Source organism: Coptis chinensis, chromosome 7 (genome assembly GCF_015680905.1).
Source record: "Coptis chinensis isolate HL-2020 chromosome 7, ASM1568090v1, whole genome shotgun sequence".
Classification (NCBI taxonomy): domain Eukaryota; kingdom Viridiplantae; phylum Streptophyta; class Magnoliopsida; order Ranunculales; family Ranunculaceae; genus Coptis; species Coptis chinensis.
Genome location: NC_141462.1, coordinates 89,947,828 through 89,974,453, shown reverse-complemented (window position 1 = coordinate 89,974,453; position 26,626 = coordinate 89,947,828). Strand labels below are relative to the sequence as shown.

Below are 26,626 nucleotides of genomic sequence, written 5' to 3'. Positions count from 1 at the left end.
CTTACTTATTATATTGATGGATGTTTTTATTATGTTTTAAAGGCATGTAAATATTGTGATCCAATATCCAAAAAAAGGTTTTGGAGGTGCATGTCTCTCAATTTAGAATCATATTCAATCAATTAAGTCTAGGAATTGGTCCATAATTTGTACACATTTTTTTTGTTTAAGTTGCCCTACTTAGGAAATCAAGACTAGAATAATAAATGGAAAGAATAAGGTAGTAGGAATTTAAGAAATATTTCCGGCGGACAACATTTACTACTACTCGTTGGTTGGGTTCAAATTGTGAATTTATTTAAAATATATACCCCTTATAAATCATAAATAAAAAAGATGTATTTTTTACATAGTGATTATTTATAACCAATCATAAGAAAAATCAAATCATAAAACAAAATGGGATATAAAAATAAGTTTGATGGTGTTAAGAGATAAAAGCAACTCAAGGACATCCTAATTTTCCAATGGGTTGTATTGGCTATGATATTCACTATCACTTTCAACATTCTTTGTCCTCTCAGTTGTAAGACGCTATTTTAGAAGTTTATTTTCTTCAATGAGTTTTTGATAATTTTCCTGAATAGCTTCATGTTCTTCAAGTAGTTTATCAAAGACATATTCTATTCTTTGATAGCGGTCACAATATTATTTTGTGTCCTCGTAATTGAAGTCGACTATTTCACATCTGTAGTCTTATTGTAAAAAAACTAATTGCTTTTTTTGCATCTTCCTGTTCCGACATCTTTTTGTCTTGCAAACATTTTCCCAAAAATATTTTATTCTTTTTTAATTTGGAGATATCAAGTTCTACCCATGCCTCATATAGATAGATTGTCAGTTTGTGTGTATCCATACGAACCGGTTCGCATGTTAAAATGTTTCAACATAAGAGAGACGAAGAGCTTAGATTTTTTATTGACACTACACTGGAAAAACAAGTGAATAATGACACAGGAGATAACGGAAGGAATTAATATACAATGTAAGATAATTGAGCATTGTATACTGCCCAATATAACGTTGTTTTAGAGAGATTTGTAAAGCCTAAAAATGGAACCTTGGTATTTAAGGGACCTTCCTAATACGATGCGTGCATATTATGGCTGAAGCTCGAGAGAAATGTATTGGTTTGGAACTGAAGCACAAAGGATTTTAAGCATTCTTTTAAAGAATTCCCACTAAATAAGTTAGTGGAAATAGTTAATTGTCTATATCAGTTATTTTGTTAAATATTTTTCGAGGGAACGCGGGTGCTGTAGCAAAATAATGAAAAGAACTTAAAATCATATCAAGAAATACTAAAGAGAATCCAGGTTAAAAACATGGTGCCACTGTTAGGAAAGAGAAAACAATGGCGGCAAAATATTATAATTGTACTTAAATAATAGTCTAAATAAGAAATAAACAAAAAAACAATCATTTGGGATGGTATGTTTGCGTCAAACTCTTGGCTTGGAGGGATTTCATCCCTCCATTAGCATTAGTAGCTCTACAACAAAATAGTAGCAATGCAGCAATATGGAATGCCATTGTAATAAAATGTGGTTAGCACAAAACAAAAATTAAAACCATGGGATTTATGTTTGATTGTGCTAATAAAATGTAGTTAGCACAAAACAAAAATTAAAACCATGGGATTTGTGCTTGAACTCTAAGGTCGTGTTATCGAGTGCTACTATGAATGTTATACTTACCGTATATATACACACGATTATAATTGCTCTTACAAATGACAAAATTGCATTAAGATGGTTAAGGTTAGTAGAAATTGCTTTATTGTAAAGTTATTTTGTACAAACTGTATGTCCAAATAAGACTCGTTAAGCTCAAATTTCAAGGATATAAAACCACAAAATATTTATGAAATAGAACAATATTGTTAATAGTGTTTTAGAACATTCTCGTACAGAAGGATTCATATTCTCTCATGTATGCCTTGATCAACTCTAAGGTCTTTCATCAGTTAACAAATGTGAACCAATGCATACCTACAATGACAATTTAAGTTCAATAACCATTTGGTAAACCTTACGGATGGTGTCTTATAATTAATCATGAAATTTTTATCCAAAACTTATATACGTGGAACTATTTATGAAAAAAAGGAACTACATATTAATAAGTCATCTCCTAATTATTCGTGAAGTTTATATCCAAAACCTTAGATATGTGTGGAACTGTTACAAAAAGGGTTTCAGTGTTTTACAGTAAACAAAAAATTTATATACATACATATTAATTAGTTGTCTCTAGTGTCTAGTTTCCTATAAAGAGATGTGCTACAACCTTAATAGACCCTTAATTAGCAAGGTTATCCCTTCACAACTTGATCTTGATTCTTCCACATGCCATAAGCATGATAGCAGACATCCATCATAGATCTTAATTGTTATTCTCAACGTGAATATCTCCAGTGATGTCCATCGTAGATCTTCCTTGTTCTTCACAACTTGAATATCTTTAGAGAATCGAAAACTACCTTCATTGTTTCGTACCCCATCCTTACTGTTTCGATTCATGCATGTTTTTTAATGACATCAGTTCAATTGCATTATCGAAATTCGGAAATACATTAACAATTTCCTCACAAAGAACCCTGACTATGGTATTTACCTGCAACATGACAATAATGCACTAAAACTGTAAATTCTTGTTTGGTGTTCATATGTTAAATCGGAGGATGCACAAAACAAATTTCCGTTGCATAACTAATCCAATGCTACGAATTTCATAAATACTAATAAGCTTGCAATTTCTTTAAAAATCCAGCTTTTAACAATCAAATGATAAGTTTTTAAATGCGCAACTCAAATGAATGAAGTACGAACTAACTTTTTCTAAAATTCTGTCACCACAATCATTGTGAATCCAACCCCAAGTCCCATAGTGTACAAAGAATTCCATTTATCAGCGATGATAAATGAAAATGTAAATAAATCATGCTTACAAAGTCATGAACACTATCTAAGATCTGGTACATGTCATGTATTGGGTCGATCTAGTGTAACGCAATATAAATATAGCATAGCCTCCATTTCCATTCTAATTATCATAAGAGCAATAGACTTGTGTTTATCTTTGTTTGCCTTTGCCTTGAGACTATCCTTGTTTGCCCGAATAGGTCAAACCAACTACCATAATTGTGATTTTTTCTCTTATTAGTCTAATTGGCAATCCTGACCTACTTCACTGCACCCCTTAAAAAGGAGCGAGGGATGAAGGAGTCTACTAACTATATATAGAGAGTCTCAAACAGTTAATAGACTACATTCAACAATTGAAAAAAAAAACACATTTTTTGTGTGCCTGAGTAATGTCAAAATTCATTGCAATGGAATGACAAGTTTTAAAAAAATGACTAAAGGGAAAGTGATCTTGGCGTATAAAAAGCAACAATTATTATTATTTTTTAAAATAAAAATAAAAATAAGGTAATATAGAACCATAAAAATCTATCATAGATTCAAACATTCAAGCAATACAGACAATATATATACGTAACTGAAATCCCATAGTTTTTTTATGTAGAGGGCATCAAATAACCTAACTACACCAAGCCGAAGATTTCTTAACAAAGATTTCTAAATAGTCAAAAAATGCACCTAATATATATTTGAGACTTACCCACATACAATTGGCAATGTAATTCCTAATGTAAAACTGCAAAAGTGCCTTTCCAAAAAGTTCATTCTTGCTCCTTAGTCCTTAGGGATCCCTATTTCCATTAGTTGCATCAGTCAGCTACAAACACAATTTGAGGATAATAGACCGATTACATAAATCAGCATCTTCAATTGAATTTCAGTTTTACACTAGAATCATAGTCCTTAGGAAGATTGTGCAGAATACCAAGTAGCAAGGACTGAATTCACAAATTGATTGACATAAAATTAGATAAGCACTCAGAGTTAGAGTTTTTTAGTACAATTGACCTTGGAAATAGAACTCTTCCTTGGCATCATACCTTGGGGTTTCTTAGCGTCATACCTTGGGGAAAGAAAAAGAGCGATGAAATGAAATTAAATAAAATGATGTCAAAGCTCAGTAAACTATGAGCGCCACATCCAGTAAAACCAACCAATGTATCACAAAGTATTCCAAACTAAACCCAAAACATATGTGCAAGCTGGTAATAATTTCAAGCAATGACATGGAGAGGTCTACAATAAAACTTAGTTCAAGGAATTAAAAAAAAAAAAAAAAAAAAAAAAAAAAAAAAAAAAATCTTTAAAATACATCACAAAGCCAAGTTTTGCTTGTGAAGGTGAACTCACCATTTTATACGTTTTTAGAACTCGGGAACGCTCTCAATCCCCAATTTGTTAATAAAAAAATTCCATACAAATTTTGAACTCAAACATCTTCGAATACAAACTAAATAATCTAAAAATTAAAGTTGCTTTTAAACATTAATCCTAAGAACAAAATGGATTACTTGATCCATATTTCTGAGATTTGTAATTAACATATATTAGAGGCTTAAAGTTCTTAGAGAAGGTAATGGTAACGGCTTACCAATGTACAGTGAAAAGGAATAAAATTCCTAAATTATGTTCCAATATAAACCTCCTTCCCCAAAGTTCATTGTTGTTCCCTATATGCAACACTCAACCACAAATAGAAAATAAGGTAACGTTAGTACCCTATCCATGATGAAGATTTCGACGAATGTATTAGTTGGTCGTAACCGAAAGAAAAAATAAGGTAATAATGCAACACAAACTTTAAAAAACTAATAAATATGAAGCTTGAAAAGTGCCTACTTTAGAATCCAATAGTAGAAATTCCAAGTCCAGGAGCTGTTTTTTACCTTTCAAATTAGTGGAGTCCCATAATATTGTAATGCGTCCCTTACTTTCCATCCGTCTGTTACCCTACATTGGCTATCGAGGTCTTGGTAAGGCTGCATTATCTGTAACAACAAAACTTGTAAAAGAAGCAAAAAAATTATCCCTTGCACCTACATGGGCAACATCTATTGGAGTGGGGAAAAGAAGCAGACATGTTTTGCAAAAAATGAGGAAAAAAAAAAGAATCAAAAGCTAGCGCAGTTAAAAAATTTATCAAATACTTCATACCAAAAACACTAACTACTACTTATATAGGATCAGATTGTGTATTAATCTCAATACAAATACCCTAACCAAGCCATAAATTAAACCAATGCTTCCAATGAATTTTGTTGCAAGTGGCTTAGGTATTATTAGCAAAATCCAGAAATATGAAACTAAAGCATATGCAAATAAGAGTGAAGTACCAAACCAAAGGATGCGTTTAAGCCAAGTTTCATGATAAATTGAATAGACACCTAAAAGTTATACAAATTTATCCCAAAAAACATTTGAAATTGCAAACCTCAATTTGATTGCATTTATTTCTTACCTTGACACCAGAATTTGAGAGAGAGAGTTTTGCGAGTTGGGAGAGAGAGCTTTGGGAGTTGGGGTTTTATACAGATAGTTGACAAATATGTTACTCAGTCTTGCTCTGCTTTATCTCTATTAAGTAATTACATTGAAATTGATGGTAGTGGAGCAACGTAAGGAAACAATCACTGCTTCTCTAATGGTTGTACTAATGGGTGGCTTCAATAACAAATTAATAGGGAGAAGAGAAATAGGACGTACTAATGGAGAGAAAGAAGTTGTAACGGACCCATCATTCATTGAATTGGCATTAGTCAAAGCCCAACTAACGTACACCTCTCCATCTCCATTTGTCTATTTCTCTTCTTTTGGAAATTATTGTACTAAATAAGTTTTAGTTGGTAATTAATTACTTATTTTAATACAATCCTTAAAAACACTTAATAAATGTTATTAAGAATTAGCATAAAAAAGGAGTTTCAAAACAATCTAAACCATACATGTGTACCCCATCTAACTCAGATAGCTAGTACATGAATACCACTATACATAAATTTATTGCAATACCACCCTAGATAGCTAGTAAAGTAATTAATTGCCCATTCATTTACATTTAGTTCATTAAGTAATACTTTTAAATGGCATTGAAAATGAGTTTCATTCAAAACGCTCTTGATCGTACATTTGCTCCAATCTAACTTAGATCCCCACGCGATCTCAACCTCTCTTTGTCCTGCCATTGTGTTTTATTATAATAGATGACAACTATTATTAATACTAGCATAGTGCACGCCCTCTGGGCATCAAATTGAACCAATCTTAGTTAGAAAGACATCAATATATGTTACAAAAAAAAATATAACACTGCACAATTAATTAAATTACATTAGTAAAGCAGAGTAATTAAGTTAAAGGTGCCAACATATAGAGCTTAATCGTTTTTCTAAATGTTTCACTTGAATAACTCTAACAACATGCACACCTTCAACTCCAATTTTCAGATTTTTATCTTCCGAGCAATGAACTTCAGCAATTTGAACCTCCGAAAAAAAAAGTGTCTGCTCCCAAAACCCCAACAGATATAGTAACTCCATTGTTATCACCTGTTATTACCTCACTGTAAAGAAGACATCAACCTATAACTTGAGTTCCATCAGTGATTTTTGGCCAGTGAATTTGAATGTAGAGTATCAAAAGGCACATTCAACACAACCTCCTCGTATTACAAAGAAGCATTTTGATTCCCATTAAGAACAGGACTCCGAATTGTTTCCGTTGTCATGCATGTCAATATCAGTATTATTGCCTTGTTGTTTTGCATGATCTCAAAAATTCTACTCTTCCCAGCTACAGGTAAAGCGCCTCATAAGAAGAAACAAATGTATAGGAAAAGTATTTGATAGTGATTGATTCCTTTTACCTTGCTTATACCTTCACCCGTATCAACAAATGTGGAGCCCCTAGCTCCCCCCGAAAATTCAACCGGAATCGTCTTAGAAGCTGATAAATAATATAAGTTTTTATACAAACGGTGAAATCTATTACCATAATTGAGATCTTACTGGGACTATCTCCTATGCAAAGGAACCACTATTTTGAGTAGCAATGCAATGCTCAAAGCTCGAGCATAATCATCCCAGGGACTCACATACAAAAATGCAATTCAAAAAGTAATAATCCACATCAACCAAATAGAAGAACTACACAAAAATGAACAACTTAAATCAAATAAGTTGTATGATGATAATGTTATTGAAAGCAAGGTACCAATAATAAGGAACATCAATAATAAGGAACATCGTTGAGGTCTACACACAAAGCAAGTACAATTAAATATGAGATGTATGGTGCTCTACAAAGCAAGCAATTCTAACCCTTTTTATGCTACCTAATTAACATAACATAGAAGTAAAAGAATATTCGCTCTACATTATGACAACAAATTTCAAATTACAAATCTAGGAAAGGAAGTTCAATTAAGCCAAGCTTAAATAATACTTGAGTAATTGACAAATAATGATTCACTTCACCTGAATGAAATCAACACCAGGAAAACTCTAAAGGAAGTAATGTATAATCTTCATACACAAAGGAGTTGCACCATTTCAAACTTGTTTCAAAGTCCCCAAATCACACCTCTCTAGAGCCTTTCTACTTATCAAAGCCATCAATAATGGCGGAAGAGTTGGCAAGTGTGTGACACTATGCCGATTGATAGCTCTAACCATCTCATCTCCATTAATTAAAATTCCTAATAACCACAACATTAGAACACAAAGACTTTTATTGTATACTATTCAATATTATGTGATTAATGCTATTCTGTTATTGACTCCTGCGACAGTCTAACGATGCAAAATAACCAGACAAAAAAACACCATTCAATAGTTATTATTTTAAAAAAAAGTCATAATTATTTTAAATAAAACAACAAATATACCTAAACTCAGTTATAACCATAGAAACCATGCATCCCTAGCATAAGAAACTATGAATATTGCTACATATATAATCTGCTATGTCCAAAACTATGCTCATTGGGCTATTAACGGCAGTTCCTGGTTCATAACTCATTTCATCCCGCAAAAGATGAACACTTAGTCTAGGATTAGCTAATTCCAATTCGGGTAGGAAAAACAACAAAAATGGTCCAAGTGCAATGCCATTTAAGAAGGGCATGCGCAGAGAAGATTGATGAAAGATGAACTAAATAATTTAGGACATACCTGAACCGAAGTTAAAATCAGAAAATCAATTCAGTCTTTCTCATATTTGTTTGTTGTAATTGGTAAACGCGTGGGTTTTCTCAAGAATAATCCATTGTAACTCTTCATAAAAACACTCAATCTCTATTCAGTTGGCAATATCCTCCATCTCTAAAATAAATTTCAATGGATCTCCAAGTCCAAATTTTGACTTCGAGATGAGGACACTTGGAAAATTAGCAATGCCTCAGACATTTATATGGTTTTCTGAATCTGAAAAACCAATATACCTGGCAATATACACTGCACAAATAAAGATAATCACTGCTTGTACTGGACCTCGATATAATATAAACAACCCATAGCAGTTCATTTTATAAAAATTACAGTGGAAAAAATTCAGAAAAAAAACCCTGAAAAATACTTCAAGTATGAACACATTTTATGCAATGACTTTCAAGTCACGAGGAAAAAAAACCTGAAAAATACTTCAACAACTTCTTTTTTAATAATATTGATTACTCTATAACCATAGCAAATTGAATGGCCTTCCCCTCCGCGAAAACAGTGGTAAATGTGTAAGAGCAGCCATTCTAGATAAAAAAAAGTGCGAGTCTGCTGAGAATTTTTTTGTCTCACTCCTTGCTAAATGGATTACTAAAAAGAAGTCATTCTAGTGGCCAACCAAATTAGTTCAATCAAATTCCAACGTCAAGATAACAAAGGAATGCATACGGCAGAACTCTCAAATAGTTTTTTTTTTTTTTAACACTAAACTATATGAAACACCTTGAACAAATTGGATTCAATCAATCAAGATTCACGCCTACAACAAATCTCATCTCACCGAGTATCATATTATAGGTATATGCATAACATGGAAAAACTTGACTAACACCGCGACGAAAAACACTAACAAAAACAGAGCAATGCTTCATTTTCATTGGGCATGGTCAACAAAAAGAGATGTGGTCTCTCACATAAAACTACCCGAAATGGTGTCTTTGGACCTCGTGAGGGAGATGAGTCACCTAAATTCCAACGTCACTACAATAGTAGGCAACTAAAAAAAAATCTCGTGGCAATATTGAACTACATGAAACACCTTGAACAAACTGGATTCAAGATTCACATCTACAACAAATCTCATCTCGCTGACTAACATATTATAGGTGTATGCATACATAATAATAATACAATATAATAAAGTTTATCAATTGCCATTATTAATAATGGAGTTTAACAGTTTAGCCAAGGGGGGATAGCCAATGAAATATGTAATATAGTAGGTGTGGTTAAACTTTCGCACCTTCAGTAGCAGGCAACCTCTGCTTCCTTTGAACAAGTTGCTTTGGAACATTGATATCAATAGCAACAACAGCTTCCAACTATATAATAACTTCAGCAACAATTGATCATGCCATTAAAGTGAGATTTGTAGTTCTAAAAATTTAAACACCACTACATTCAATTATGATTAATATCAACAGTACTAATAATTAAAAAAACAAATATAATTCTTCTGGAATCAGTAGCTAACTTTAAAATTTATACTTCATGCAATGCTTACTATGAAGAACAAAAGAAAAACCTAAAGAAAGATTGGTCATTGTTGTCTAGGCAACGCTTTTATAGGCACGACTAAGGAAATAATGCTTACTTAGGGCTGATAGTGACATGAAAATATTAAACTAATGACACCACGAAGTGAATTCCTAGGATAGAAATTATTTATGATACTGAAATTCCTAGGATGATGATGAATGCCTATGCTATTAAGCTATTGACACCTTGCCACATAAAGATCAAAAAAACTATTGAACACACACACGAACATACATATTAACAGAAAGTTTACCTGTTGCACATGCTAGTTCCTTTTAGAAATAGTTTAATGCTATACATTAAAAATTAATCAAAACGTTCCATGATTTGTACACTAATTATATTCCATAAAAAAAAAAAAAAAAAAAAAAAAAACTTGATTAACAAATTGAATAGATATATTTGTTAACAAATTGATTAACAAATTAAAAATTGGTACAAATGTAAACTTTGGTATGCCAAATTACAACAGAAATAAATCATAAGATATATTATCTAATCAAACCTTAAAAGTACGTGTATTACACCAATAATTGGAAATTTATCTTACAAGCGATTAGTGTTGGTGGTTCATTCACTTTCATGAGAAGGGTACAAATCCATCCACTTATCGAAAAAGCAGGGAAAGTGAAAAAAGATGTAACATGTAGTGGATACACACATTATAAAGTATATGTGTTTTGGTCACTATATGCATGTTATTGCGAAGTCAATCTTATCAATACCTCGTCATACCATTCTTTGTAAGATTTTGTATTCACCATAATATCATAGCCTAAGAATCCTAGTCTTCTAGGGTGTAAAAATGTATTATAAAATGGGAAAATGGTCTTACAAAGTGTTGCATCAAAAGCCTTAGCTTCAGACATACTCATATACCACTAGTACTACCTAGGTTGTCTGCTTCTTAAAAAGCACCCAAATGGAGCAAATAGGGAACTAAAAATTCGTTTGGGATGGTTTGCACAAGCAAAGTTCAGAAGTGAAACCAGTGAAAAAGGAGAGCCATAACAGATGTTGAAGAACCTAGAATGGAAAAGTCGGGCCCCAAGCCACTCTTCCAAATTAATTTGGAGATTATCTATGGTAAATGTGATTTGCCAAAAAAGAAAGAAACGGTCCTTCATGGGTACAAAAAGGTGGTACCTTCAATTCCTAGAAAAGAAGTGCTAGACTGATAACAGGGAAGCAAACTATTTAAGACAGATATCAGATAACTGACTGCACCACTCTTGTTTAGAACTTTCTACGGAGCGCCTTATTTCTTTCGTGTATAAAATCGAAATTCACAGTTTACTTTTGAGAGAACTACATCCCGGTGTGTGGCAGCAAACATAAGGTGTTATCGCAATAGTGATTACACATGTACAATTAATACTCACCTGAATGATCCAAGTCGTGCTGTGGTGTAAGTACCTTGCCTTAGCAATCCAGCTGACAGGCCATGAATAAGACTAATTCCTTTAAGAAGGGAATATACAAAAGATATTTATATAGTAAGGAGTAAAAAGAATGCCCCAATACTGGAACAAATGCATGAGACGTATAAAATGCAATGTAAGTGGAACAAAATGCATAAGATAATTATATCAACATTGTCATATTGGCTTCATTAATTTTATGAACATATTTATTGGCCAAATTCTCGACTACTCATTCCATTTCGGTTTCGTAACTTAATATAAGCTTCTGCTTTCAACCCAAATATGAAAAAAACACAAATAGTTAACTCAAAATTAAAAAATCTTCATTATGTGTAGGAAAGAAATCAAAACCAACATTATGTAGAACGCAAACCTTGTAAAACGCTGCGTCAAAGCCCTCTTCACAAAGAATGTTCTCAGAACTTGAGCACCAGCCCCTAGTGCAATTGAATTCTTACATGAAACAACACATTCCAATCAAACACTAAAAATAAACAAACCAACATCAAGAACTATGCATTTAAACAATACCCAAAAAGATTTAATACCGTAAGCCCCACCATTAACATTTCTGCAATTAGCCTTTTTGAAACAAAATGCACGTAAGTAATGGCACAAAAATAATTATGTTCAAATTGTTCAAATTGATGGTGTAGCGGGCTTTTTAGTCATCCCTTAAATGCTTGGCAATGGAATTGTAGAAGGAGCCTACATGATGAGTTATGGTAAGTGACAGGAAACCATAGTAATAAAAGTTACCTGTATTATAGGCTGCAACATGGATGGATCAAAATCTTCTGACGATTGAAGAAGCCCCCATATTCTGAAAACTTGATCTCGAAGTGCGAGAATGCTTTCCTGCTCAGTCGCACTTGCTTTAAGAGGTCCTATTATGCTTCCATTGAAAATTAGAGACCTCAATGGATCGGGAATGGAATTGTAGGTAGATAGGAGATAAAGAGAGGGGCCTTCACTTTCTCTAATGGTCTTACACTCAACTCTTTTGTTACTTTTTTTTTCCTTTCGTATTATTGAGAAAAACCCAAATGTAATGAGAAAAAAAAATATGAGAAACAAAACAGATGGGAGAGAAGGGAAAAGAATAGCTTCATATTCTCTCATTAGACTTTTGATTTTCTTAACTTATTAAATAACGCAATTATTGGTAATTAAATGCCATTAATTAGTAAAATTGGCCATTAATGAAGGATAAGTGGCGAACAATTGAATAGGAGCGTATAATTGATTTCCGACCTGAATTTACACGTACGTCCTTAAGTTACTATATAATCTTAAGGGTATAGATGGTAGTAAATTTTGAAATGACTAAGTAGTCCTTTTTAAAGGCATTGAATAATTGATTTTAATATTTTATCAAGGGTATTTTATGGTAGAAAAAAGGCTGGTCCAATTTAAATGTCCATGTTAATTATGGTATACTCTACTAATTGAGATTTACTAACATAATATCACGAATTTTTGACTTCCAAATTTTTGCAATTAAACGTTTAAAACGCGTATTAATTAAACACCCCATAATTGCCGTATTGTGAATTTTTTACCGTACCATTTTTTTGAATCACCAAATAATTCTCGAATTATTCTTGTACCGAATTTTTGCCGTATCCCGAATTGCTAACAAGGGTTCAATAGTTCACTACTTCACTACTATGCTAATTTACTGAGTTTGTGAATTATAGTGGGCTATCATGGCAGGCTCATCCAAACCACATACTAGATGAAATGAAAGATACATGGCCATGGACACTTCCTAAATGATTAGATCCATGTCCAGCCCATCGAAATATGTTGAATCGTGAATTCTTCACTATGATCTCGGTCAGTTTAGCAGAGGCCTTGCCCAAGCCCAAGCCCAAACAAGGTGTTTACTCGAGAGTTCATGGCCAGGAGACAGACATCCAAGACCATGTTGAGCAATTGAAGCTGTAGAAACATTTCTAACTTGTGCTCAAGTAGTTTTTGTTGGAGATACGATCTAATATCTCATCAAATCAGATGACGATCTTATACTAGAAAAGAAAAAAAAAATTAAGAATAAAAAAGAATGATCATAATTTCATCCTAATTGTAAAGTTACATATATACTCCCTTCATTACTCACTAGCTACTATAAAGTATAAACTCCCGATACTTGTGAGTGGGATTGTGGGTTCCCTGCTATTGGTTGTTTTATATAATATAACAGGGTATGGTTTGGATGACTAGCACTATTGAACATTTTCAGAAATCAACAGAATCAATGCGCATATTGATTAGTGTTCGAGGAATGTTGAAGATGATTATAAACACTTTGGCCATGGTTTCATGCGCTTATTAGTTTGGAATATATATAATATGAAATATGAGTAGTAGAAACCTGATGAATTGTCTTTAGAATTTCCTCTTGATCCAATACTTTGGAACATATCGGAATTCATTATCCACAACAACAACAAAAAAATACCATATCGGGATTTCTTACATAGAGTAGATGCAACGTCTCATTCCCTCAACACACACTCAGTTGACATGTATAAAAAAATTCTTCTATTTTCCACAAATACCCATACGACCGGACCAAATAACATTCAAAAAATCCCATCAACTCCAAGGACAAAAACGGCAAAACAGACAAAATAGTATCTCTACTTGTCCTTGAAACACGTCTCCCTTCTTCTCTTCTTACAAGTCACACTCACAGACAAATCCTCATTTCTCCATTTTCTTGTCTCATTTCACTCAAAGCTCATCCTCAAAAGCCCTAGGGTTTTTAATTTCTTGATGTGAACTCAAACATTCAAAACTATGGCCACGTGTTCATTTGTTCCAAGGTATAATCATCACTTAATCACTTGTAAATTCAATACAAGTAGTTTTAATACCATAATGAAACATTATTCATGCCCTAGGGTTGAAATTAAAACAAGTGTATTAAAAATCCCTTCTTTATTATTTGTTAAGAAAAAGAATGAGTTTAGATCATTTGGGGCAACTGAATTAGATAGGTTTTTAACAAGTGATGAGAAAGATGAAATGGGGGAAGGGTTTTTCGAGGCCATAGAGGAATTAGAAAGAATGGTTAGAGAGCCAGCTGATGTTTTAGAGGAAATGAATAATAAGCTTTCGTCGAGGGAGTTGCAATTAGTATTGGTTTATTTTTCACAAGAGGGTAGAGATTCTTGGTGTGCATTGGAAGTTTTTGAGTGGTTACAAAAGGAGAATAAAGTGGATAAGGAGACGATGGAACTTATGGTTTCGATTATGTGTGGTTGGGTTAGGAAGTTGATTGAAGGGGAGCATTCGGTCGGTGATGTTGTGGATCTTCTTGTGGATATGGATTGTGTTGGGTTGAAACCGAGTTTTAGTATGATTGAGAAGGTTATTTCGTTGTATTGGGAAATGGGGAAGAAGGAGAGTGGAGTCTTGTTTGTTAAGGATGTTTTGAGCCGGGGTATTGCGTATACGGTAGATGATGAAGAGAACAATAAAGGTGGACCGACGGGATATCTTGCTTGGAAGATGATGGTATGTTGTTCTTTTTTTTTTTCTTTCTCACAATATCATGGTTTGCATAACTAGTAGTTACTTATTGCCAATGTTTTGTTCTTTGAGATTGTAATGCCCTGCACAAATGGATATTGTGAGAAGCCAATACTGAATTTTCATTTGCAGTAGAACATCTAATTAAATCACATTTAAGTTGCATCAGCCTCTTAGGGTCTTATAAGTTCTAAGTCTTAACAAATGATGTAGAGGTGAAGCTTTAAGAGGCTCAAAGTGGCATTTGTAATCTACCTAGTAGTGGAATAGACTCGAAAATTGGGAAATACAAATCCCGCCTTTGGATGCTCAGTTCTGTTGAAGATGGACATTTTTTGAACTTTCTTCTCTTCCACTCCCACTCTCTCAATTGTGTCTTGTGTCTATGCCATCTTTTGGTGTTAAGTTATCTCTTACTTCTTATTCAAAAAGTCTCATCCATTTACATGACTCTTTTAGTAGAAATGTGGTTTTAATACCTTTTGTTTAAAGGGATTCCTTATTTTTGGATATTTTTTTGCTAATGTGCAGTCAGCTATTCCCGTGTCTTCCCCTCGTTAGAATTTTTTATTACCGGTACAAAGCACCTTGAGATTATTTTTTGTGTGGTGACGATTGTTAAGGTGAATAGTGAATTGCATTCATCATTCCTTGCAAGTTCGTGTAGTGCCATGCGTTCCCTTCATTGATTTGTTTGTCTTTATTTTTCAGGTTGACGGAAACTACCTGGGTGCAGTTAAATTGGTGATCGACTTTAGGGAGTCTGGGTTGAAACCAGAAGTTTATAGCTACCTGATTGCAATGACAGCAATTGTGAAGGAACTCAATGAGTTCTCAAAAGCATTTCGTAAACTAAAAGGTTTTGTGAAGGCTGGTTCGATACCTGAACTTGATGCAGAAAATGTTTGGCTCATTGAGAACTATCAATCAGATCTTCTTAGTGATGGAGTCCGCTTGTCCCAGTGGGTCATTGAGGAAGGAAGCTCTTTAAACTCTGCAGTAGTTCATGAGAGGCTTCTAGCCATGTATATTTGTGCTGGTGAAGGACTTAAGGCTGAGCAACAGCTGTGGGAAATGAAGCTTATCGGGAAGGAGCCTGAGAGAGAACTCTATGACATTGTACTAGCAATATGTGCTTCCCAAAATGAGGCCAATTCTGTTTCCCGCTTGCTAACTGGATTGGAGGTTACTAACTCTATACGTAGAAAGAAAACATTATCTTGGTTGTTGAGGGGATATGTTAAAGGTGGTCATTTTCAGGATGCTTCCAAAACCATAATCAAAATGCTTGATATTGGTTTACATCCCGAGTATTTGGACAGGGCAGCTGTTCTGCAGGGTCTGAGGAAAGCCATTCAAGATACAGGAAGCGTAGAGCCATATCTGAGTCTTTGCAAGTACCTGTCTGATGCTGATCTTATTGGACCTTGTCTTGTATATTTTTATGTAGATAGATATAAACTTTGGGTCATAAAAATGGTCTGAGGACCCAAGGAAGCCGCTTAAGTCTTTATATGGTGCTGGTTTGTCTGAAGCTTTTGCATTTGAACTTTGCATACCCATGGATGAGCCAACGGAAGTGAAGTTAATTCTAGCAGATCTGTTCTTATACCACACGTAGTACTGTCAGAGAAGTTGTATGTATCCTGTTATTAGTGTTATATATGTGTATATAGTCTATACTTGCGAACATAGTGAAGTGCTCCTTCAGTAAAGTGTTAGATGTGCTACTAAAAGGGTGTAATCCTACTATTATGTTCTGGTATCAAACACCTCTTCTATCAAGTACAATGCAACTGTTTCAGTCTTTGTAAACCTCTTTTAGGTCAAAATTTTAAGCTTGATCATCTTGATGATATATAGATCAGCTGGAACTTAACTGAAAGAGTCAATACCGTGTGACTGAATCCACCTTATGATGTGATATTATGTGGGGTTTGTGTGTCTGTCTGTGTTCTATGCGATATTATGTTGCCTTATGAAACGGTTTGAACTCCTTGGCAGTTACATCCCATGTACATAAAGATCTAGTGCAATGTGGTAATCATGTAAGTGTAGCAAATGGGTGTGGGATCTGCCTTGAAGCACCAGGGTGACTGTCAGATGGTCTCATCTGTCATTCTTTTGGTTGTGGAAGTTATGGAGTCCTTGTAATGCATTAAGTATAGTTCCTCTATGACTCTATGCGTATTGGTATACTGAAACTTCTAGATGTTAATGAGTCTCCCAAACTTGTTATCTTAACATCCCGCAATGCCTGGTATCAAGTATCAACTATGAAGTATCACAGTAATTATACACAAACCTACTAATTTGACTACTTAACCAACCGATAATCATCAACGCTATCTAAATAGTGAGTCGCAATAGTAGGTCCAAAAAGTAAGTCTGCACTCACCCAATAGTGGTCCAACAAATTGAGTAATTGAACCCCCATTTAATATGGGTGTCCCAAAAACGTGAGAATTGAATAAATATGGTCCATGTTTTTTCTAGACCAGGGCCATTCACTATTTCAGTTGCACTACGACCGTTATTACCGTTACTCACTCTCTGTCTCTCTTCCACATTCTTTTTTGGTGGTTTTTTCATTCAAGAAACAAAACACCTCTTTCCATAACTAGTTTTTCTTACCATGCATCATCGAATTTGTTAACTAGGCTGTAAATTAGAGAGAAGGGGTTGCTTGGTTGCTTTATCTCTGTAGGTAAATTGTTTGTAAAAATGCCGAAATGAACGACGGTGTTGATGTTTGGATCTTTTTATCAAATAATGCGGTGTAAATATGGATGGAATATTCTATATAGCTCAAAGCATGTGAAACAAGTAAGAACTGGGTATATATATTCCAATGTGTCGTTTTATCATCAGGTAGAACAACCTCGCTACGAGCTTTACTCATATGAGTGGCATGAAGCTACATTTTCGAAACTGGCTAAAATGAGTGACAAGTTGAAAAATGTGGACTTGGTTGATGGGAAACTAATCAATATTGAAGATGACTCGACCATTATGGACGACAGGATTGAACGGAATGTTCGTAAGTTTAAGTCGTTGGCTAGTAACTTTCTTGGGTCTCCTTCTATACAGCAAAAATTGAAGAAGAAAGCAGTGGAGTCAATGGGTACAATTCCTAAAGCTTGTTTTAGTAGAGTACATGAAAGAGAACCGATGACATTGAATACACTTACCAAGGTTTGCAACTTCTTGGATGTCTCTGCACAACAAAGAAAAGCAGTGCGTTTTACTATATGCCCACAAGTAGCCCAACATCGAATATGGATCGAAACGCTTGAAGAGATATTGAAAGGCTTAAAATCTGAAATGGAGGTACTGAATCATGAGTCTTACAAAAGAGGGGCTAGGATAAGTGAGCAAATAATTACAAGTTGCTTAAAGTTCTTAGCTGACGCCACTCTTTCTTTTGACCCTGAGGCCAATTCATGGATGCGGCTCACACCTGCAAAGAAAGTTAGTTCTTCACCTTCTCGGACATGGGAAGATATTCTTAAGATGTTCCTCGACCTCACAAAGTGTTTGAGAAATGAGAAGGATTTACTATACCACATGTCTAAGATTGAGGTGATGAAAGAAGGCCTGTATCAGATCAAGGATGTCCTGGTGGACAGAGACATTGGATACAAGGAGGTTAGACTTCAGGAAAGCCTTGTGCCAAAAAAGTTGTCAAAGACTCTCGGTCACTCATCCCAGTGCTTGTTCACACTCTTGCAGTATTATCTATATGGGAGTGTCAGAGATCTTGAAGTAGAACTTTCTGGAGGTATTTATAAAGGTGCTGATAAAGATAAGTTTTGCTTGTGTATTGGGAAGGTTTTGACGTCAAACTCGGAGAAGGCAGTTTGGGTTGGGGTGAAGCAATTGGACAGAGCTCTTGGGCTATTTAAGTTTGTTTGGGATTCAGCAGGGATGAAAGGGGTTCTTGAGTTGCAGGGCCATCTATGGTGTGTTGGGACTAAGGACAAGACCGTTACATATAGAGGAAACATGTTCTTTTTACATGGATTAAGTCTCTGAGAAAATGGCTATGCACAAGTTGTTTGCACAAGGCATTCTATGTTTTAACTGCTACTTGTCAACAATACAAAATTTATCAATTCTGTTCGAAATGTGATTAGTTATTCATTCACTATTCTTCTGTATTTCATTTTTCTATAACAAAAGTAAAGAAGTATATGAGGGGTGTACCAAGTGTCATTGCTGGATGGCTGCAGCTTGCTTTGCACAAGCTGTCTTGACTGATGCTTGGGAGGAAAGAGGGTGTATCTGATATATTTATTGTTTGAACCGGCCTGTACCTGAGGCAGTAGATTTAACTGTTTGGTTCTAGGCAAAATGACCGATTGCTATCAGGTTCACATCCATGTGTGTTTGCACGCAATTGGACTCCCTTGATATAAGAATGTAGTTGGCTGATGTTCAAGGAGGATCGTTGTATTGTTCCGGGAAGTAAAATATCATGGACCTGATGGAGGTGGCTGGGGCAACAAGGTTAGGGTGACCACTCAGGAAGTACCTTTTAAGAACTCAGATTAATAAGGATCTCTCCTGACTGTTCTCCACACTTTAGAACTTTGGTTTATGCCCTAGATATTGGGATGGGGCGTTGATGCTGCCGTGACAAAGGAGAAGTTTAGAAATAACCTAGGGATATGGAAATGTCTTAATCTTGCTAGCCTATTGCATGCAGCCTATAAGGAGGTACGGAATGTTTTGTTGGATAATGGTATCGCTGCCAGTTCCTGTGAAAAGGCATGATGAACATGTGTTCTGTGAAAAGGTCCAGCTGTTTAAGTCTTTTGACCCGAGCATTTCTTGGAGAATTTTGCTGGTAAAAATTGATGTAGCTGTTTCTGCGACTTTGTAAGGTAGATTGCATTTGAAACAGTCATAGAAATAGTGTCAAATGCTTGGATTCATGTACATCTATTTGAGTATATTCAAGCTGCTGTCATACAAAGAAACTAGGTTGGCTACTCAAGGGTGCAGGCTTCCAGGTACGTTGGTTTAGTTTTGCAAAACTCAGTGTCAACTATTCTCGTTAATATTATTTCTCAGGTCTTCAACTAAATGCTTTTACTCTTGAGTTTTGAATTTTAATCTTTGTGTCAGATGAATAAGCTAATCTGGATAATTGGTAATATGTTAATATGTTTGATACCCATGTATTGAACTTTAGATTGATGCACATGGAATAGCAAAAGGAAAAGGGGATGTAAACCTTAGAATAATGTTTTAGATTAATTAAAAGAAAACAATGCTTCTCGGATTGAACTTTCGATATTATTCTTTGGGTGTTCTATTATTTAAGTTGGTAACTATTGTGGGCATCTTACTTGCTTAGTCACCACTACCGTAATTTCTAAAGATGTTAGTATGTTACCAAATTATTTTGGGAAACTTTATTTTCTCCATCGCTTTAGAAAAGAGTTTCATGTGTTCGACAATATTAGTGCAAAACGTATTTATAGCCTTATAGGTGTTGATTCTTGGAGAAGAGTTTTACCCATGGTGTGTTTCTCACAATGCCAATGATAAAGTCACTTGTCAATACACACCTGTGATTGTGCGTTTAGATAAGATATTACATTACGTCCAAAACAAAGTCACTGTGGAGAGATCTGGAGGAAATGGAGAAAACAGAATTTCCTTCATTCTGTAGGAAATTTGCTTAAATCTTTTCTGATTGGTAACCTTCTTTAGCTACTGATTGGCAAGTTATAGGATGGTCTCTACTGTAACTGAAAAGGGTCGAAGAACAGACACTATGCTGGTCTGGTTCTATCAAATTTTAGAGCTCTACTTATGGTAACGGATGATTAATGCACTGAGTTTTTTCCTTTTCATTACAAGGTGTGAAATTTTTCTAGATTCTTGAGTTAATTTTTGTTGTGTGTGTGCACGCAGGGTTTTTTCACGGGGGTTGTGTGTTGACTGTATTCTTACTTTTTCTTTAGATTGACTGTATTCTAACCAATCTTTAGAGACTTCTGCTTTAGAATAAAAACTTATTTTGTGAAGTCTCTGCAGACCATTTCTATTAATGGACTTAAAGCATATCTAATTATTATGCATTTATGTGACTGATCTACACAATTTTGTAATATGCTTTCAGAAGTGATTGCTTTGAATGGTTTGATTCTAATAAATTCTATAAGAGTTATAATGAAAATGACTTGAATGTTGTTGTTTCACTAATACCCCTAGTTTGATTAGAAGTTTAACAGATTATAAAATATAAAAATAACAACAGATTATAAAGTTTAGACCAGACGCTGAGACTATGTAAACAATCCAGTGGAAATAACTATATTCGTCTTCCTAGATTTACGAGAAAATTTAGTAAAGATGTATTGTAGAAAAGAAGTAGTAAAATGTTTTGAGAACTACTATTGTTCAAGTTGAACATTGCAATAGTACGATGCATATCAGTATGATTTGAAAGTTATTTCTTCTTAGAAGTTCTGCGATAATATCATGTTTATAATGTGATATGAAGTACAATTGTTACTTTTATTTGTTACTCTGAATCTTTAAGTTACTTTGTTTTTATAATTTTTAGAGAAAGAACTACCAGTCACAAGACTACTATAGCAGTATAGAACTGTATATTCGCTTTAGGGTTTTCCTTTTGCAGGATTTAAAAGCTTAAATCTAGTAAGGACATAGATGATACATAACTGTAAAGGATATGAAAAGAAATATAGATCTTGGATATCTTCATGGGGGTCACCTGATCCAACAAGTCAAAGCATTAATAAGTTTTTTAGGTTCTCCATTTGGTTCTGCAAACTCAGATGCTCTACCTACCATTAAAAAAAATGTACTTCACAACAGCCAAAAGTTGGATTCATTCATCTCAAATCAACACCACACTTTATCTGCATACGAATTATGGTGGGGTTGTTAGTGTCTCTCCCTCTCTCTAGATAGGTTAGTGTGTGTGCTTGTGGATCGAGTGTTGGGCCCATACTGATTTAAACTTACGATCAACACGCTGCATTCATTGAATTTTCCCTTTCAGTTTGTGGCCCATTGAATCTCCTTAACACTGCAGAGTTGGAGTACTAAATTGTAAAAAGCGACGTCCTGCTTGCACTACTAGTGCTTTGTAACTCATATTTTCTCTGTAACTACAGGAATTAACTATGTCAGCTTAAAACACCATGAAATCAACTACATGCCAGAATCTGTGTTTCAACTTTCAAGCTAACATGGTGAATGTGAGTGATGCTTCTGTAAGGTTGCTGAAGCCGAATACATAGAAGAAAATGTCACAACTGTGAGACTGAGACACATCGGATATGACACTGATGGTTTACTATTTGATGAAAATTTTCAAAATTCGGTCATGTTCCGTGTGAAACTTCACCTTGCTGTCATTGAACTTTCAGCCATTATCAATTTCTGAACTCCGGCGGAAAAAGAAATAATAGTTGGCTACCTATAATTCAACATCACATTCTTTATGCACTATATGTGCATTATTTTTTTCAACAGTAGGTTACTTAGATATACTAAAGGGAAGTACCACAAGGGGCGAAGGAACGAGTTTGAGATTCCAGAGCAATCACATGGGATTCTTGTCTACTGTCTTCAAGCAAGTCAGCAACTTATCAGACCTCTTTATATTTTGTCATTTTGCTTCAAAAAAAGTTTTATAGATGTTTTAAAAAAAAAGGTTTTATCTGATCACTTTTGATTCAATTATTTTCAATGAATGATTATCGAAAAAAAAAATTATTTTCAATGAATAAGGAAATTCATCGTGGAGCAAGCTCCTCCATTTCTTTCTCTTTTTTCTTTTACGTGAACTCTTTCACCTAACGTGTTTATTGATGTTTTGGACTTGTGGACTTGTGGTATCAATCTAGCTCTAGTTCACAAGTTTTAAAAGATTCCCTTGCACAATATATCCTTAGTGGCCAATCCAACCTGGCAAGCAAATCCATCTGCTGAAGTTTTTACCTGAGTGCATGACGCACTTTCTTATTTGCCTCCTTTTTCGTCTGTATGGTGGATTAGACCACCTAGTTTTGTATGTATTGATGTAATGAATGATGCTAGAGGCATATGTAAATCAAGAATTGTATACCAATAAATAAAGTTTAGTATTTGATCAAAATAAATAAATACATCCACCTATAAATCTATAATCTGTATTCTGCGTGCAATCCTTCAAGACTCAAAGCTTTTTTTTCCTTAGTTTTGCAGTGTCAGAGTATATGGTGCACTGTGTTGCGAACTTGTGATAGGATCGTGTAACAAGAAGTTTCCGAATCTAATGCTTGTGTAAGCGCCAGAGCTAATCTGCATACCTATAATGGATGTTTGCTTTTTTAATTAGAAACTTCGGGAATTTGGGATGCGTTTGCTGACTACAACACCTTTAAGCTGTTTATTTAGGTCTCATAGACAAATTACTGTTTGGCTAATTATTACAAGTTTGAGGTCTTATAGTCAAATTATTGTTTGTCTTCTTTAACAACTTTGATACTAAAAGCAGCTAGGGAGATATTCAAATTCCTTCAACAATCAACATGCATAATTAAGCTTTCCCTTAAAATAGCGCATGCACCTACATATGTACTACTAGAAATGATGTGGTCTTCAGATAGAAACAGATTAGGAAGGATCCCATGTACACTAATGTAAAGGCTTTGGCATGGTATTGAGTTGGCGGAGCGATAAAAAACCGAGAGTACTGGTTTGAAGACTTAATGGTGCACTGAGATTCACTTTTTAGAGCTACCTAATGATTTGTATGTTGTTGTCATATTATGTATTGGTGCGAGTAACTCTCTCACCCAATTTGTAATAATGCTTTGTGCCTTCATCAATAAAGTTTAACTTATAATAAATAAAACGCATGCACGTAGATGATGCGTGCACATAAAATGGCATCTAACGAGCAAAATGTACAAAAAGGAATCTCTCAAGCACATGGTGCACATTACACCAGCGTCTATCCATGAGTGGGGTTGGATTCATGATCTCATGATCTTAAATCTCAAGATCATCCAACGGTTCTTTGTCACATCTCAAAGTCTCAAACTATATGCGTTGAATTATTACACATTAAAGAATATAAGCTTTACTTAAGAAATACAATAGGGACAGAACAAACTTCCAATATGTCTGGCAACATAATTATGTTTAAGTAATGGACATTTAACTCGTTAGTTGTGACAGCAGAGGACCATTAACTCGAGTTGAGGAAAGTAGTTAAGGTTATCCGGGTGGATTAGGTCCAAGTGCTATTGGTTGCTCAACCATTAAGCGTTGAATAGTCACTATTAAAAGTTTGATCTAAGCAGTGGTCGATGTTTCTAGTTAGATAAAAACGACATCTCTCCTATATGATACAGTGTAATATGTTTAACATTGTGAGCATTCTCCATCCACAAAGTTTTCAGCTACTAAAAGAGTACTACAATCTTGTAATGTAAGAACTTTATACTTCAACACAAGATTTTATGAAATATAATCCATTCCCATATATAGAAATTCAAAGTGTTGAAATGCTACCTTTGCATTGGTTGACTTTGTTATCATCATTATTGAGTGTTAGGTTTTAATTATGACCTAAATCCTCCATTTTATGTGAAGCAACATCTTCAGTCGAAGCAGAGCAGACATATTCACATGTTTTCATTGTTATTTTATCATTGCGCACATCGATCGTTTTCAGTCTCTACTCTCCGTATACTAAATGTACGTGTTGTGCTTGATATAGAGCAAAAAACTACACATTTTATACATGTGACAATACTAAAATGAAACGAAGAAACGTTCAGACGATCAAAGATTTATTTACTGTGTGTAGGGGAGCGATATCCTCATAGGGCATCGCACTCGCGAGGAGCATAAGCGAACCGAAGATATCGACCTCCAAGACGGACACGAACAAATGCCTCGCTGAACCTGCGTGTCGCAAAGATAGATGAATCAAAGGCGACCTCAAGACCGACTGCGGCGGCTCCTTGGTAGGTGGTGCGAACGGAGATATCTCCGATCTGAACACTTCGCCAAATCTGAACGCTTGAATAGAAACACACGTCCCACACGATAATGATTGCCAAAATCTTAGTGGTAATCTCAACACCGAAATAGGGACTACCGCATCTACCCCCAATCATAATGGATCCATTCAACACTCATCCGCGATCTCACCCTACATTTGTACAAAAGAATACACGTGTCAGAAGGATCTCCTCTCTCAAAACTCTATAAATACCACCTACTGGAACTACGTCAGACCTGATTCTTCTCTCCCGAGAAAAAGGAAAAACGAGAGAAGATAATGCGTAAGCGGTTATCTCGGCGACCATCACGTCCCAAATCCTAACCTTTCCCGTTCTTCCCAGTTGTAATTAGGAGAAGACCAAAACGCTCCTTTACATTGGCGCCGTCTGTGGTTTCGATTACTGGAGAACCACTTGAGATCATCTCTAATTCTCCAGCCCACGAAGCATGGTTAGCATAGAAGCACAAGTTCAGAACCTTGCTCACCAATTGGGAGTAACGAATGAGAGCATTTCCTTGCTCAGGGAGGAAAATGCTACCTTACGTGCTCAGGTGGATAGTTACCGCAGCAACAAGTCAAATTGTCGGAGTTTAACAACAAGATCAATGACGTTAATCGCCAGGCTTTAACGAGTTGTCCCAAAGGATTGGCGGACCTCTGCGAAGAAGGACTCGACAGAGTTGTACAAAGATGCTTAAGGCGTGTCAGCGCGTCTCCGCCGTCACCGAGAGGTCCTCGACAAATCCTCTCCACCGCGACTTTATCCAGCCCACGCTTTCCCATGTATGCGGCGGCGGCAAAGACCGCCTACGACCGTTATGTGGCTCGCTATATTCAAAGTCCGCACTTTCTGTCTTCACCCGAAGTTCGATTATCTCCATCTGCAGATTATTTCCGGCCCGACCTCAAGGATGGTGCTCTCGATTGGTTCTTTTCATCGAATCGATTCTATCAACACCTTCGAAGCGGCTTTACCGATTTGTTCATCGATCGTCCACAACAGGCGGAAGAAGGCGATCTTGATTCTCTGTTTCAATTATCTTTCAAGGAGGGCTAAACTATTCGTGAATTCCTAGGGCGGTTCAAGGCGAAATGGCTGCGGCATGGAAAGTGGCTTGAAAGAATCTTTAAGCCATTAATCGCTTTTTCTAATGCTTGCCGAGTCGCGAAACAGGTGACCTCGCTAGGTCGCTAATGAAGGAACGCCGAGAGATTATCGAGCTCTTACGCTCTACGTGTCGACAAAAATACATCAAGTTCGCGGAAACCTTAAAACTCCATGGTTTAGCGGAGGCATGAAAGTCGCCGGAAGTCTCGGATCGTTCCCCACGGGGGCAAGAAGCCCAGTCGCTTACACCAATAGCTTCGGGCCGATCGGATAACAACAGAGAGTTTATCGCCTCGCTCCCCCCCACATCATGGATATAAGATCAAAGCTACATTTTTCCGGCCAACCATCAAAGCGTAAAATCGACTGGCAAGCCTTTTTGTGCATTTCATAAAGCAAAGTGCCACGAAACTGATGCATGCTGGGGGCTCAAGCATTATCTCCAAGACCTGGTGGAAGCTGGTTATATCAAACACTACATTAGCATTCCTGATGGCGACTGCGTCCTACAAGTTCTTTCAAGTTGCGTCGTAATGCTGCAATCGATCTCCACCCCACCGTCACCGCCAAGGGATACAGGCTCGTCCTCACAGTCGAGGACGCTCCCGTGAACGTTCTCGCCACGAGCGAAGGCAGCACTCGTCCGATCGTGACAATGCTCGCACTATTCATGTGATTACCTTTCCGGATGATTCCGACCTCTTCCCCGAGAAAAGACGCGTCGGGTTAGGCTCTTCGAAGTCATCATTTTACTTCACAAGCGACTTCATGCCCAGCGTGGTTCAGTCGCGTTGGCAGCGCGATATCACTTTCCACGGAGGCCGACTTTA

General features: G+C 35.7%; 2 protein-coding genes and 2 long non-coding RNA genes across 7 annotated transcripts; 2 read left to right on the top strand and 2 right to left on the bottom strand.

Annotated features, from left to right (window-relative positions):
* Positions 1 to 2,094: 2,094 nt before the first annotated feature.
* Positions 2,095 to 5,706, bottom strand: LOC147489850 (uncharacterized). 4 transcript variants are annotated; one of them, XR_015201638.1, is made up of 6 exons: positions 5,386 to 5,706; positions 4,814 to 4,915; positions 4,519 to 4,597; positions 3,936 to 3,990; positions 3,628 to 3,744; positions 2,095 to 2,616 (listed from the first exon to the last, which is right to left on the bottom strand). It is a non-coding gene; the product is annotated as an uncharacterized LOC147489850 (long non-coding RNA). The 4 variants fall into 4 exon arrangements; XR_015201636.1 differs by having other exon boundaries at positions 3,628 to 3,990; XR_015201637.1 differs by lacking the exon at positions 3,936 to 3,990.
* Positions 5,707 to 9,388: 3,682 nt separating this feature from the next.
* On the bottom strand, positions 9,389 to 12,065 carry LOC147489849 (uncharacterized). The gene is made up of 3 exons (XR_015202628.1): positions 11,863 to 12,065; positions 11,062 to 11,113; positions 9,389 to 9,517 (listed from the first exon to the last, which is right to left on the bottom strand). It is a non-coding gene; the product is annotated as an uncharacterized LOC147489849 (long non-coding RNA).
* A 1,717-nt stretch (positions 12,066 to 13,782) lies between these two features.
* On the top strand, positions 13,783 to 16,452 carry LOC147489848 (pentatricopeptide (PPR) repeat-containing protein). Its single transcript, XM_086572465.1, has 2 exons — positions 13,783 to 14,628; positions 15,355 to 16,452. Exons 1-2 carry the CDS (start codon positions 13,909 to 13,911, stop codon positions 16,126 to 16,128), a joined length of 1,494 nt encoding a protein of 497 aa, XP_086428591.1. The 5' UTR covers positions 13,783 to 13,908; the 3' UTR covers positions 16,129 to 16,452.
* A 798-nt stretch (positions 16,453 to 17,250) lies between these two features.
* Positions 17,251 to 22,794, top strand: LOC147489847 (exosome complex exonuclease). The gene is made up of 2 exons (XM_086573357.1): positions 17,251 to 19,658; positions 21,801 to 22,794. The coding sequence occupies exon 1, from the start codon at positions 17,392 to 17,394 to the stop codon at positions 18,676 to 18,678; it is 1,287 nt and encodes a 428-aa protein (XP_086429483.1). The 5' UTR covers positions 17,251 to 17,391; the 3' UTR covers positions 18,679 to 19,658; positions 21,801 to 22,794.
* The last annotated feature ends 3,832 nt before the right edge of the window (positions 22,795 to 26,626 follow it).